General features: G+C 44.1%; 1 protein-coding gene across 8 annotated transcripts in view; it reads right to left on the bottom strand.

Moving 5' to 3' along the window:
* PACSIN3 (protein kinase C and casein kinase substrate in neurons 3) overlaps positions 1 to 14,770 on the bottom strand; it is a 195,036-nt gene that overhangs the window by 26,619 nt on the left and 153,647 nt on the right. For all 8 annotated transcript variants that reach the window (XM_077461140.1, XM_077461158.1, XM_077461125.1 and 5 more), the window contains 4 exons: positions 10,355 to 10,510; positions 9,447 to 9,622; positions 8,763 to 8,883; positions 3,332 to 3,471 (listed from right to left, as the gene is read on the bottom strand). In XM_077461140.1, coding sequence (XP_077317266.1) covers positions 3,332 to 3,471; positions 8,763 to 8,883; positions 9,447 to 9,622; positions 10,355 to 10,510 — 593 coding nt within the window. The remainder of the gene's footprint in view (positions 1 to 3,331; positions 3,472 to 8,762; positions 8,884 to 9,446; positions 9,623 to 10,354; positions 10,511 to 14,770) is intronic.

Here is a 14,770-nt window from a genome sequence, read left to right as displayed (position 1 = left end):
GGGGGGGGGGGGAAATAGCGCCCCGTCATTGGTGTCAGTGGGAGGAATAGCGCCCCGTCATTGGTGTCAGTGGGAGGAATAGCGCCCCGTCATTGGTGTCAGTGGGAGGAATAGCGCCCCGTCATTGGTGTCAGTGGGAGGAATAGCGCCCCGTCATTGGTGTCAGTGGGAGGAATAGCGCCCCGTCATTGGTGTCAGTGGGAGGAATAGCGCCCCGTCATTGGTGTCAGTGGGAGGAATAGCGCCCCGTCATTGGTGTCAGTGGGAGGAATAGCGCCCCGTCATTGGTGTCCGTGGGAGGAATATAGCGCCCCATCCATGGTGTCCATGGTAGGAATAGCGCCCTGTCATTGGTGTCCATGGTAAGGATAGCGCCCCATCCATGGTGTCCATGGTAGGAATAGCACCCCGTCATTGGTGTCAGTGGGAGGAATAGTGCCCCGTCATTGGTGTCCCAGTTTTTTCATTATTACTTTTAAATAAACGGAAAAATTTAACATTACGTTTTTTTTGTGATTTTATCCGATTAATCGAAAAAATTATCGGCCGATTAATCGATTATGAAAATAATCGTTAGTTGCAGCCCTAGATGGGACTTTTAGTTCTGCAATAGCTGGAGGGCCATGGGTCTAGCACTCATGGTCTAGGAAGATTCTTAAGCTTCTGCAGCTTTCAGACCACAAACATCTGAGGCACAACCCACAGGAGATGTATTAATAGTCCTTGTTTGCAGAGGGCCAAATTTGTTTTTTTTAGGCGACAGCGACTAACTTCTAACTTTCTAAAAGGTCATGTACAATTTCTGCCTAACACTAACTAGCCTTAAAAATGTCCCCTCACCATCCTGCTACCTATACTGACTAACCTGTGTAAAATAAAATGTGTATTCTTGCCTATTTTTGGCCTGCCCTGGTCTAGTCACCCGATTTGGCTCCCCTGTGTCAGTCAGCAGCAGCTGCAGGGGAGAGGAGGGAGCACCAACTATGGCTAGAACATGTGTGTGACGTCCTGGATTTCCCAGCCATTGTCAGGCAATCTTCTCTCTCCCCTGCAGCTCACCGACACAGGGGCTCACATGATTGGACCAGGCTGAAAATAGTTAAGTATATGGGGGGGGATAAAAAAAACTTAAGGCTATTTAGTATTAGGCTGGAATTATGCTTCACTGGTCTACTCTTTCAGACTATTACTATGTGGTTAATCTTGTAATGGAGCTGAAAGTATCCCATGTATGATGTATGCATGATGTATGATCATGAGAACTTGCAGTAGCAGTATGCACAACCATAGCAACTGGATTACGTTACATAAAGGTGGACAGTCATACCTGTGTGCTGATAGGGAATGCTCCGGTTCCTATATTTAGTAGTACTAATGCTTTTCTTACTATAATATGACGATAGAGATACTACCTGACTTGTGCGAATATGAAACCCTACGTATTATCTTCTCCAAGTTCTGTCTATTCACTTGGTCTGACTAAAACACGGCTATTGTAGGGTCGGAAGTCTACATGTATAACCTGATAGCGCGTTGATATCTAGTTGGCGTTCTGTACACTTTTTTTGTTCTTTTTGCCACAGTGTTTGTTTTGTTGTATAAAAGCATTATTGGAAAAAAAACAAAAAAAATTAAAAAATCATCTAAGATAACAGTAACTCCTAATCTGCCCATGGATGGATCGCAATTCGACTGGCTCAGTAGGACCTGGATGAATTTCAATCTATGTAAGGGCGATGTGGTTGTACAAAAGTCGATCTACTGATAGACGTCTGCAGGACCACCTGCTGAAAAATGTCCTCTCAATCAGTGCTGTGGGCTATGGCCTGCGGTGCTGAACTGTGTATTCAGATGATTGGGAAGCCTCCCTGTTGGAATACAACACAGTGGGAAGATTCCTCCCGTCACTTATATTAGTGCATATTATTACTCGTTATTATGGTCGGGACTAATATAAAAACAAAAAAAAAAACCCAACTGTATCCATTCTTAAAATGCACTTAAGCAGAACTCCACCCAAAAGGGGAAGCTACGATTGTTCGCATCTCCCCCCCTCCACCGACACATTTGGTACTTTGGGGGGCGGAGATATCCTTCTCTCCCCTGCCTTCTGGGACCTGTGTGTGTCCCATAAGACAGGACAGGACAATTCAGAAAGCACAGCGTGATTCACGCATGCACAGTAGATGACTGACTGTGAAGCCTGAAGGCTTTACTGCTGGTTTTCCTTACTTGTAATGCCGGCACCTGCACCTGAAGCCGATAGATGAATAGGCTTGGGGTTCTGACACAGAGGGATCCCTGGACAGGCAAGTGTCCTTAAAAGTCAGCAGCTACAGTATTTGTAGCTGCTGATTTTATTTTAATTTTTTTCCATCCGCTTTAAACTTTGAGCATAACCCCAACCATAGCTCAATGCCTAAACTGAACTCCAGCAGGATATAAAACATTATATGAATTACATCAATCTGTCTTAATATTCCTGCCTTTCCTTACACAGCAGCACTCACACCGGGTAAAGGAGGGACAGAACTAACAGCCAACTGGGTTCTGCTGTAGTGCACATGGGATGGCAGGGAACATGCTGACAGATGGAGAGCGCAGAGTTGCTGACTTTTCAGTGTTACTGCTCCTTCATTGTCCAATCAGCTTGCAGGAAAGCGACAGCACATTATTTCTTTGAGAAAGGGGGTGTTATCCTTCTGCCTGTGCTGTCTAGTCGAGGCGTATCAATCACAAAAAATGTCATGCCAAATGTGGCATGTCAGGGGGGTCACCTTCCCTTAAAGCGGAAGTTCCATTTTTGGGTGGAACTCCGCTTTAAGAAATGTTCTCATAGGTCAGCTCCAAAGTACAACTTAAAGGCAAAACTTTTATTTTTTTATTTTAGTTTTAGAGTTGGGAGAAACTAGAACATCTGTTAGGGAGATGGACCCTCTTTGTCCTTTTTACTGTAAAACCCCCCCCCCACGAAAGGGAAAAAAAAATAAAAATTCCAAATTTTGGGTTGTTACCATAACAGAAACGGAGCAAATCCTCAGATGGAAACACTAGTTCTGATAAAATCAGGGAATTCCATCACTTTGGACAGATTTCCCATTTCCCGTTTTGACTATGAAACAGGAAGTAAAGGGAAATCTATCTAATGGGGACACAGAGGTTATAACCCTCTCTCTCTCTCTATCCAAAATAAAAAAATTGTTCTCGCTTTAACCTTTTATCTAACGATAATTTAACCCCCTAAAGCCTTATACTTGCCTTACCCAACTGTAGTTGTTATTCTGAACCCCGTGCTGATATGATATGAGGAATAATAGGAATCATCGCTTACCCTCTGTTGAGCTGCTGGGTGGGGGTCCCGGGAGAAACTCCATCCTTAGCCGGAACAATGCCAGTGAGGGTCACCTCTTCTACATTTTTACTGGTACGCTCCTTCTTGCTGATTGGCCTCTGTGTCTCTGGAGACCATTCCTGTAACGGAAATACACAAGTACTGAGAAACCTCCTTCCCCGCTGTGGTCTGATCAGCACAGATTTTGGAGACCATAAAAAGCAGGTCAAAAAACATCGGTCATCTGCAGCTCTGGAACATAGCAAATGTGTAATGAGGCTCATACACACAGGCGCCTCCTTTTGTACAGTGTAAACACGTTGGTGTATTTTGGTGCCCGGAGCTCCTGGCGCTGAGTACAGCTGCCCACAGACCTGAATGAGTATAAGGAGCTGTACTCCGGTATGTGCCAATATTTTCTCAGTCCTCTAAAAACACACACTAGCGCTCAATCCAATGTTCTCCCAATGATGCTTCAATGCATAATGCTTCCTCAGATGCAGACCTCCACAGACTGGGAAATATTCCCTCAATTGCAAAAAAAAACAAAAAAACACACACGCACAGAAGGGCGCAAACTCCTCGTGTATTACCAACAAATAGAAATCCCCAAAGACAAATTGATACTCAAAGTAGTACATGATTTCCAGTGCGACTTCAGAGCAGAACTTTGATCTGACTTTACATTCTCTGTACTAAAGTCACATCAAAAGTTGCACCAAAGTAGTTCAGGAACCTGTGTGCAGTCATGTTAGAACAAGAAGGGACCACCTCCAAACTGTTCCCACAAAGTTAGGAGTATGAAATTGTCCAAAATGTCTTGCTATGCTGACGCCTTTAAGAGTTCCCTCCCCTGGAACTAAGGAGCCAAGCCCAACCCCTGAAAAACAACCCCACACCATAATCCCCCTCCACCAAATGATTTGGACCAGTGCACAAAGCAAGGTCCATAAACATTGATGAGCGCCTTAGGGGTGGAGGAACTTGACTCAACCAGAGAGAACACCATTTGGATGGATTCGAGTGGAGACTGCAAGCCAGGTCTTCTCGTCCACATCAGTGCCTGTCCTCACAAATGCGCTTCTGGAAGAATGGTCAAACATTCCCATAGACACATTCCATACCTTGGACAATCTTCCCAGAAGCGTTGAAGCTGTTATAGCTGCAAAGGGTGGGCCAACTCAATATTGAACCCTACGGACTAAAACTGGGATGCCATTAAAGTTTAAGTACGTGTAAATGCAGGAGTCCCAATACTTTTGACAATATAGTGCATTTTTTTTTTTTATGCCTTAGAGGGACACACTGTTTATTATTACTATTTTTTATTTTGATCATTTACTTACGCTCTGCATAGGCCTCTATAGACTACTATGTGTTGCTTAGTGTCTACTCTCTCTTACCTACCTACAATGTACAAATACCTGGAAAATGCAAATAATAGCAGTGGGCTCAGTGCATTACCACAAGGCAGTGGGGTGAATGGGCCCGTATACCCTTATAATTCACAAGTGATCCCTTTTGCTAGAGTAAGCATGCCTTCAGGGCTCATTTGCAGTTGCTTCAACATGCTTTTTTGTGATGTCTGATGATGCTTCAATGATTTTTTTTAAAGATTTAGCTTGGCAAATGCCGTGTGTGTGTGTGTGTGTGTGTGTGTTATTTTATTTGTTTTAAAGGGGCCCAGCAGAACTCAAGTCCAATAGTACCCCCACTCAGCAGATCCCCAGCTCATTGTTACCCTCATTTTGCAGATCCCCCGCTCAGTAGTAACCCCCAGCTCTGCTGATCCTCTGGTTTGCTGATCTTCCTCTCTTGTCCCTGCTCATTTCTCACTCTGTTGCTCTGATGCACCACATATGACATTGCTAATTTCTCCTGATTTGGTCCCCCAGCTCTGCTGATCCTCTGCCACTCAATGCTCTCCCTCTGGTCCCCGCTATAGTGTTGCCATGTTGCACACCACCTGTGCCATCTGCTAGTTGCTCTGCTCCGGTCCCCTCTCACCTTCCTGCTGCTTTTTGCTGCACACCAGATGCAACGTCTGCACCAGACACTCCCAGAATATATTCACATTAACTAGAAGTGAAGCAAAAAAAAGTTCTGGACAGCCACACTCCGCAATATAGCCTTTATTGTAAAAAGTCCAAAAAAATACAAACCACATTAGAAAATGGGACAAACAAGCTGACGCGTTTCACACTTAACAGTACTTAGTCATTTGTCCTATTTTGCTGCTGTGGTTTGCATTCTTTGGACTTTTTAAAATAAAGGCTATATTCCGAAGTGCAGCTGTCCAGAACTTTTTTGCTATATGCTTAGCCTACACCTGGCTCTCCAGTTCCGAGGAAAGTCTTCCCCTGCTGTTCCTGGACTGTGCATGAACCAGAAGTGACTGCCGATAATGTCTTGTTCGCTTGTTGGTTTCCCAGGGCATGCTGGGAACTCTCATACGTGCAATACCTCTAAAACAGAGCAAAACTAAAAGCCGAATAAAAGCCTAGAAAAAGCTGCCTTCTAGTGAGCTTTGCCACAGACTTCTATGGAGGCTTTGGAGATGCTTTGAAGCCCCAAGAAATGGAGTATCATTTTTGAAATGAAGCAAAGCGTAACGAGTAAACAAGACTGCAAGCTTACCATTTTATTTAGTGACAGGTGCTTTGATTGGCATTCAGAGTGCTTTAAAAAAAAAAAAGAAAAAAGTGTGCCCAATGCCACATTCCGAACCAAGTGTAACGAGCCCTTAATGGGCCTCTGATGGAATTGCAGACTCTGTACTATGCTGCCTTGCTCAGAACTATACTAGCTCGCTGCAAAGAAAACTTCCTAGTGATTGTAGGACAGGTCAGGGTGTGTGCGCATTAGAAAATATGTTCCTCAACATACAAAGAACGCTGCAAAAATGAGAAAAAAATATATATAATTTCTTTTGTATACAAAATTGCAGCAATATCAATACTTGTGGATAAACTTAATTGATTCTCTTTACCTGAAAATGTTCAACTGCTCAACCCACTTAGGCGATCCCAGGACTTACAGTGGCAAAAGAGTTCAGCGCGAGTTTAACACAGGAAACAATGGAGGATGTTTATCTCTATATTACTGTAACCGCTATATTTATTTAATTTTTTTTTTTTTTTTTTTTTTTTTAAGGAGTCTAAGATAATTTCTAGTATCCGGCTAGAAGGAAATTACTTTGTCAAGGTTTTCATTTACTCTACATGATAAATTGTGATTCATTTCCTTATTTATTTAGGAATAATATAGTTTGCAGTACTTTATACAGCGTAAAAGTCAGTCTTTCGCATCAGTATCTACCCCCCAACCCCCTTACACACGTTAATGTCCCCACCACGCTCCTACAAGACACAAGTGCTTGGGCAAGGCCAGATCTACCATTAAGCACAATATGCCATTGCCTATAGGTGGCATAGTCAAAGCGGCAGCCTGGAAAATAGGATCATTTGTCTGGATTTTGCTGATAGGATCAGATCTGATAACATCGGATGTCTGGACAATTGTCCGCTGACATCCCCCGCTCCATAGGGGTGAATGGAGAGTCCGATCAGGTCCGCCTGAAAAAAACTGGCATGCAGACCTGATTGGACAGGACATGTAAAAAGGCCCTCATGAAGAGAACTCTGCAAGTTCAGTTTGGGTTTGCCAAAAAGCATATGGTTATTAAAGAGGAAGTAAACCCTAATGGGTTTACTTCCTCTTTGATTCCCTGCAAAGGTAAAGCATAATGAACTACTATGCATCGCATAGTAGTCCATTATGTGTCACTTACCTGATACAGGAGCCAACGAAGTCACCGATGTCCCCTGTAGTTCCGAGCGTCCATCTTCTTGGTGGGTCTCGCTGCTCCGGCGCTGTGATTTTCCGGAGCAGCGATAACGTCACTCCCGCGCATGCACACGGGAGCCGATACTCGCGGCATATCGCCGCGATCTGCGGCCTGCCCAGTGCGCCTGCGTACCATAGACAGCGATGGCTGTCTTCGGGTAAATACCTCCTAAACCGTATAGGTTTAGGAGATATTTCTTGGACCTACAGGTAAGCCTTAATCTAGGCTTACCTGTAGGTCAAAGTGGTTTGTAAGGTGGTTTACAACCACTTTAACCGCCAACAGTACACAGATATGCAGCCTCACAGAAGTGGGTCCTTTATCCGAAAGGCTGAATACGCATACTACTTCTTGTGCCGGGAGCGTAACGCACAGCAGGGTCCCAGCACAGAGACTGGGTTCTCACGAACGATTGAAGCCCGGGACTCCTGGTTCCCGGTCATCTGATTGTTGTGATAGCCTTCGATTGGCCATTGCGGTGATCAGTCACTGTATAGCCCGCCCTTGTCTTTTCTTTCTTTTCTGAATGGAGAGAAAGATACATTGCATCTTTCTCTCCTTGCAGGGGAGAAAGATGTAAACAAACAAAAGTGCGTATAAAAAAAAAAAAAATTAAAAAGAAAAGTAAAGTATGGGAATCCATTATTTTCCCAATCATATTTACCTAGCTGGGTGCAGCATCAGTCTGATGCTGCACCTGTCCCCCAGCACATCCAACACTGAGAACCGAACGATCCAACACCGCCGATCGCTCGGTTCCGACAGCTTCTTGAGCAGAAAGCTGTGCTCTCTGCTCTGACACACACTCCCCCCAACCCCCCCGGCACTCGCTCACTGGGGCACTGGGCTGTGGAAGGGGCGGGAGCAGCCGATTCATGCTCTCAGAAGCTCGCTGAGAGGCTGAGCTGGGTGCCGGTCCAGGCATATGAGCGAATCCCGACTTCATTGGCACGATCCTTACTGAGTCTGGACCGGCTCTGTGACCTCAGCACGCTGTCTGCTGAAAAAAGGATCACAGGAGTGAAAAACAATCTACAGGAGAAGTACAGCTAAACGAACCTTGGCTGTACGTCTCTTTTAAAAAAAATAACAAAAAAGTTATTAAGATCAAGGTTTCATATAGGGTCAAAGGTCTATAGCAATATATTTTGAGAAGGATTTTTTTGTAGTATCAAGGTCAGCGTGTTTTAGGTGAGAAAAGCAAAATACACACTATTGTTTCCGGGTTGTACTATGGGTACAAACAACGTACGCAAAATGTATTTTGCGTTGTTCATTGGTGGTAAATTACTGTATGGTAATAGCAAGAAAAAAGCAACTAAATAATAATAAAAAAGTATTATCAAAAGGAAAATTGTCCCAAAACAATGAAATTCAGGAGATATCCATGACCATTTACCACCAAAAGAATTTGTACTAAAAACACAAAGTATAATCCATCTGGATACACAAAGTAGTTGCAAGGATATGTACAGTTTTACAAAATTGTGTTCAGGCATTTACGTTTTAAACAGCTTCACTAAGGGGTTAAATAATGGAATCAAAGAAAAGTCTGACTGTTTTTCCACAAACTTTGGTACATACCTCAAACTGAGGCCAGTTCATACCCATGCCTGGTCCATGGGTGTTTTTCCACCATTTTAGATCTTGCTGGTCATCAGAGGCTTGGATATTTTGGTACAAGTCTTTGTACAAAGCATGGAAGCTGCAGGAGGGGAAATACACAAAAAACATGATGGCTGTGAGCTAGGTGGAGAACAGGATTAGATGTTGATAATGGGATCATAGAATGGATAAACCTGGTGATCCAAATCCTGCTATCTTAGGAAGCACCTGGCTGCATAGGGGACTGGGGGCACTTTACTATAACTAAGGCAGGCCATACACAGTGCAAATTGTATTTTGTTTCCTGCAACCACAATTCTGTCAACACAGACAGTTCTGACAAGGGAATCCGCAATTGTTTTCTCCAGGAGAAGCTATCCCCGGTGAAAGAAGATAGTGATTATCGCTAGCGGCTACAACAGCCGCTAGCAATAATCGCAAGAGAATCCAGCAGGCTGGTTTTACCAGGGTTGATGGTAAATTCCGCCTGCCCATTAAAGGTCCAAATGTAGGCTGGTTCCTGCTGAACCAGCTGAGATTCGAACCGCATATGGCTGGCCTAAGCTTTGTCCTTCTGCACATGTTCATTATCATTAGGAAACCATGCTCCTTCATGGTTCAACAAGGAGGACCCTTAACATACAGACATGCCATTTTTTTTACCTCTCTTTGCTGGAGAGATCGAGATGCTTGTGAAAGTCCAACAGCATCTCCTTAAAGAAACGGAGGCGCTTCTGCTCAGCCTCCTGGCAGCTCTCAAACTGTTGTTCCATGTCCTCCATATAGCGAGGGTTGTATTTGTTCAACTCATCCAGAGCCTTCTCATAGGCAGTTTTATCCTGAAATAAAATATATATGATTGAGGCAGACTGCTCATAGAAGAGGAAGAGTCATTATAATATTGGAAGATCATGTTTGCATATATTGCCACTACTCTGATGCCTATGTATTCCATACCTCCTCTCCTAAAAATGGTTACCCCATTTCCATGTTGAGCCATTGGTTCCAGTATTATCTTTATCAGCAACACAGGATTAGTATTCAAATCAGGAATTAGGAGTTCAATTTAGAATAGAAACAACCTAGCATTGAGTAGGTACAGAAGGAGGTCAGGAATTGCAGTCAATAGGTTTTTCTTGGTACTCAAGGCAGATATAAAAGGCATTAATGCAGCTCTGTAATTATTATTACATAGTTACATAGTAGGGGAGGTCGAAAAAAGACATCAAGCCCAACCTATGTGTGTGATTATATGTCAGTATTACATTGTATATCCCTATATGTTGTGGTTGTTCAGGTGTTTATCTATTAGTTTCTTGAGAATATCAATGCTCCCCGCTGAGACCACCGCCTGTAGAAGGGAATTCCACATCCTTGCCGCTCTTACAGTAAAGAACCCTCAACGTAGTTAAAGGTTAAACCTCTTTTCTTCTAATTTTAATGAGTGGCCACAAGTCTTGTTAAACCCCCTTCCGCGAAAACGTTTTATCCCTATTGTGAGGTCTCCAGTACGGTATTTGTATATTGAAATCATATGCCCTCTCAAGCGTCTGTCAAGGCCAGCCTCTAACCTTTTCTACTTCCTGGGTGCATCTCTCCACCCGCTCCTGAAGTTTACAGATCTGTTCCTGTGACACCGACGCATCTGCTTTTGCGTGATCCTCTCGAACTTGTGCTGCGCGCTCATCCTTCCGAGCTGCGTGGTACTTCTTTTTAGAGGTCTCCACCTGGAGAGAGAAAGAGCAATGAAGCAACCCAAACAGGATGAGCCCCCAACTCTATGACAGCAATTAAAAAAGGAGTTAACACTGTCACTTTTACCTTAAGGCTGCATTCACACCTCAGCGTTTTTTCAGCTTGTAAAATGCCCAACAAGTAAAATCCCATTCATTTCAATGGCCCATGTTTACATCTGAGCGTTTAGTCACCTGAAACAAAATGCCTGAAAAATGCCCTTAACTCAAAAAAAAAAAAAAAACCATGAGCTTCTTTGGGGCAGATTAAAGGTGTTTTTTTGCATTTTACATTGGTGACCTGAACAAAAACATGGCAAAATCATGGTAAAACCACGCAACTTTGAAACGATCAGGTGTGAATGCAGCCTAAATGTTTGAGAATACATTTTTACAAGCTATATATTTTATTACATGTAAAGATTAGCCACAACCAAACAGATACCTCCATCCATGCCCTACAGCGCAATGGGCCATTATATTCTGATAGCAGGCACCCATGGCCGTCAGAACACCCAAACAGTGACTGTGGCTAATTGACCTGCAGTCACCATTTGGTCAAAATGTTTTGCTTTTCACCTTCGATCTTCAGATCGACATTTGTTGAACCAGGTGGTGCCTTCAGCGCCACAAAAGGATCGGACTTTGGCCCAATTCAGCAGAAACAGACAACATTGGATCCTTTCCTTTTCCTTAGGCATGGTTTTCTCAGACCAAATGCTCAGTTTTGGAAACATCAGCCACAGAGAGATTGTATTGGTTTTTAATGAGTCAGCTGATTTATAGATTTGCATTGTCAGAAGAAGCAGTAAAACACATTCATTACAATGGACAGCTACAGAGTGGATCTACTTTGCTGGGAGGCTGTCAATAGATGTTCTCCCCTTTGCAGGCTCGCCACACCCCCCTGAAGGGCAAACGCTGTGATCACCCAGGTCATTGAGACTCGGGTGATCACAGATTGAAGGGGTTGATCACGGCCCCTTATCACGCGATCAGCTGTCAGCCAATGAGTGCAGGAACTTGACAGACCTGCACAGAGTCCTGACCGCTACCTGATAGAACACCTTTAGGATGAATTAGAGAGGAGACTGTGAGCCAGGCCTTCTTGTCCAACATCAGTAACAAAAAAGCTGGCCAACATCAGCGCCTGACCTCACATATGAGCTTCTGGAAGAATGGTCAAACATTTCCATAGACACAAATCTAAACCTTGTGGACAGCCTTCCCAGAAGAGTTGAAGCTGTTATAGCTGCAAAGGGTGGGCCAACTCAATATTGAACCCTATGGACTAAGACTAGGATGCCATTAAAGTTCCGGTGCGTGTAAAGGAGGCATTGCAATACTTTAGACAATATAGCATATATGCGTATACAATATAGTATTCAATCTGCAACAAATATATTAGCCCAGACTGCAGAGAAAGATAAAGTGCCGGTCTCGGTCTACTCGTTTCGCCAATGCATGGCTTCCTCGGGAGACCATACATGATACCAGAATCTTATCTTGCTTAAAGTGGATGTAAGCCCTGCTATAAATTTCCTGCCATCTTAGCCTTCGTTTGATCTGCAATGGCCATGATGCTGCACATGTGATCAGTAATGACACCAGCCATTGGGTGGTTTGATAGTTGCGTTGAGAGCACAACTAATGTAACAGCTTACATGCTACATTCCCGACAAATGCCAGAAATGCAACTGTTTTTTTTAAACTTAAAATCGATGGATTTACTTATGCTTTAATCCATTTAGAGGGAATAATCCAGATTGCTTCACAGCATGGAGATGGCACATTGGGGCTTGAAGGTCTAATAAAAGCGCCCTTAGCGGACAATACGGGACACCAATCAGAAGGGACCTCCCCCCCAGAAAATCTGGACAGCATCAGTCGCACTTTGGTTATATAAAAGGCGATCAGCTGGTCCACCCGTGTGCCTCCAGAGCCCCCATGCATATGCAGGAACGGCATATGAACCCCAAGTATTTGGTGGGAAAATATGACTGCCCCCATGTAGAAACAATGACTAAACTAAAACAAAGAAAAAAAAGTATTTAAAAAAAGAATAACTCACACTAATAAATAAAACAATGTTAGGTCGGAAGTAAACTTTATAGACTTGCCTGGTAGGTACAAGTGCAAATAAACAGGCTAAACTTTACGTACTGTGAATATTGCCTAAACCTGCACCGTTTAGGAGATATTAGCACTGCAGGAAGCAAAGTGACGCCACTGGCGCATGCACTCCGAAGGGACGGTATACCTGTGCCCCGGTCCATGACTCCTGCATGCATGCGTAAGAGTGACTTCATCCCGCCGCGGCCAGACAGATGGAGCATGTGAATCCAAAAAGAACACCAAGTGAAGATAAAAGCCTTCTCAGCGGTGACAAACGCGACATTGGAGGGCTTCATTTTAAGGCAAGTATTTCATATACTTGCATAGCATACTAGCACATTATGCCTTTACCTTGCAGGGTTTAAAAATATATATTAAAAAAGGCGTGGCATGATGATAGACCTACGTAGGCATCTGACAATCTCCAAAGTGTTGAATGCAGTATACACTGCCAGAGGTTTCATTGCTGGAACTGCATGGAAGTAGGAGGCAAGGACCAAGGGGCAGAGAAGTATAATACCCCTTCTCTTAAGCTTTATATTTAGACATGCTAAATGCACTTGCGACGCCCCTCCTCAAGCTTCCACAAGCTGTGGACAAGAGGGTTTACATGCTGCGGTCACGATGCTTTCCTCTGCCCAACTCATGCAAATGGAGAAGCATTACAAACGCCCCCTGCAAACACATTTTTCAGCAAAAATAAGGTTATAACAGGCCGTGAGGTGTCAGATTTCCTTCTCGCCACCTGTCAGTAGCCTCTGAAGCACGATCCAAGCACAGATCATGCTTTACAGGAAAAAGAAGATTAAAGTATAAATCTATCCAAATATGATTCGGAATGGTGTCGTTGGTGCAAACAGTATTTGTTTGAGATGGTGATTATGAAGGCTGCATGTCGGACAGCCATTGGGGCCGGTAACTGAATCGCAGGAAGCCCGTAATTTCTCTAGAGTAGAAATTCTCAAAAAGGGTTGCGTGGAACCATATGGTTCCTCCAGATGTTGCTAGGGGTTCTTTAAAGTGTGGTTTATTGACTTACCATCTCATGGTGCCCAAACAGCTCCAGGCCAAGCTGCATAGAACCAGAACACCAATTAAATCTTCTTAGTGGTCATTCTGATCACCACTGTAAGGCTACTTTCACACTGAGGCGGCTTTACAGGCATTTTAGCGCTAAAAATAGGGCCTGCAAAGCGCCTCTCCTGTCACTCCAGTGTCAAAGTCTGAGTGCTTTCACACTGGAGTGGTGCGCTTGCGGGACATTAAAGTCCTGCAAGCAGCATCTTTGGGATGCTATAGGAGCGTTGTTGTATACACTGCTCCTAAAATGCCCCGCCGATTGAAATCAATAGACAGCGCCACCGAAACGCCTGCAAATCGCTTTGTGGGCACTATATTAACCCCTTCATCGGCTGCTAGCAGGGGTTAAACGCACTTGGCTAGCGGCCAAAAAGCACCGCCAAGAAGACGGTAAAGCACTTTATTGCCGATGCCCCCACCCTAGTGTGAAAGTGCCCTAAGGGGGACATTTTTCCTACTAGCCACCAATGTGGCATTTTTGGCATTGCCTCCTGTGACAAACCTAGCCGGGACAGAATGGAGGGGACTGAATGCCAGCCTCTTCCATTGCAATTATGGGCCCTGGCATTTTGGGGAAAGGTGCTCTTTGTGAGCTGTGTGCCTGGGGACCCCTGAGGTGGTGGTTACTTGGATTCAGGTCCATGTCCCCCCAAAATACAGACTCTGGATATGTATTTGCCATGTTAGCAATAGACTGAATCACACTGTTGGGACACAACTGTTTGATGCTAATGCCATGAACTTCAGCCACATGTCTGTTGTGTAAATGAGTCTAGTCTGGCTTGTAAGATATTCCACACATTGTTGTTTGTGCTAATTACCCCTGTGTTGATGTTTATGGTAATGTGTATTGAATGGTCAGTCAGTGAGTGGCGGTTCACACTATCGCGATGCCAGACATCGCATGTAATTCGCAGCGCACCGCTGTTCACATTACATGCGATGTCTGTGCGGGTGCGATGTCAGCCATACAGATAGTATGGCTGATATCGCACCGCATTCGGTCCAAACACGCACAGGACTCTTTTTTTCTGTTCGGACCAGCATTGGATCGCATGT

Source organism: Lithobates pipiens, unplaced genomic scaffold, assembly GCF_037356315.1.
Source record: "Lithobates pipiens isolate NorthernLeopardFrog02 unplaced genomic scaffold, aLitPip1_a1.2 Scaffold_10, whole genome shotgun sequence".
NCBI lineage: Eukaryota > Metazoa > Chordata > Amphibia > Anura > Ranidae > Lithobates > Lithobates pipiens.
This window is presented reverse-complemented; position numbering and strand designations above follow the sequence as displayed.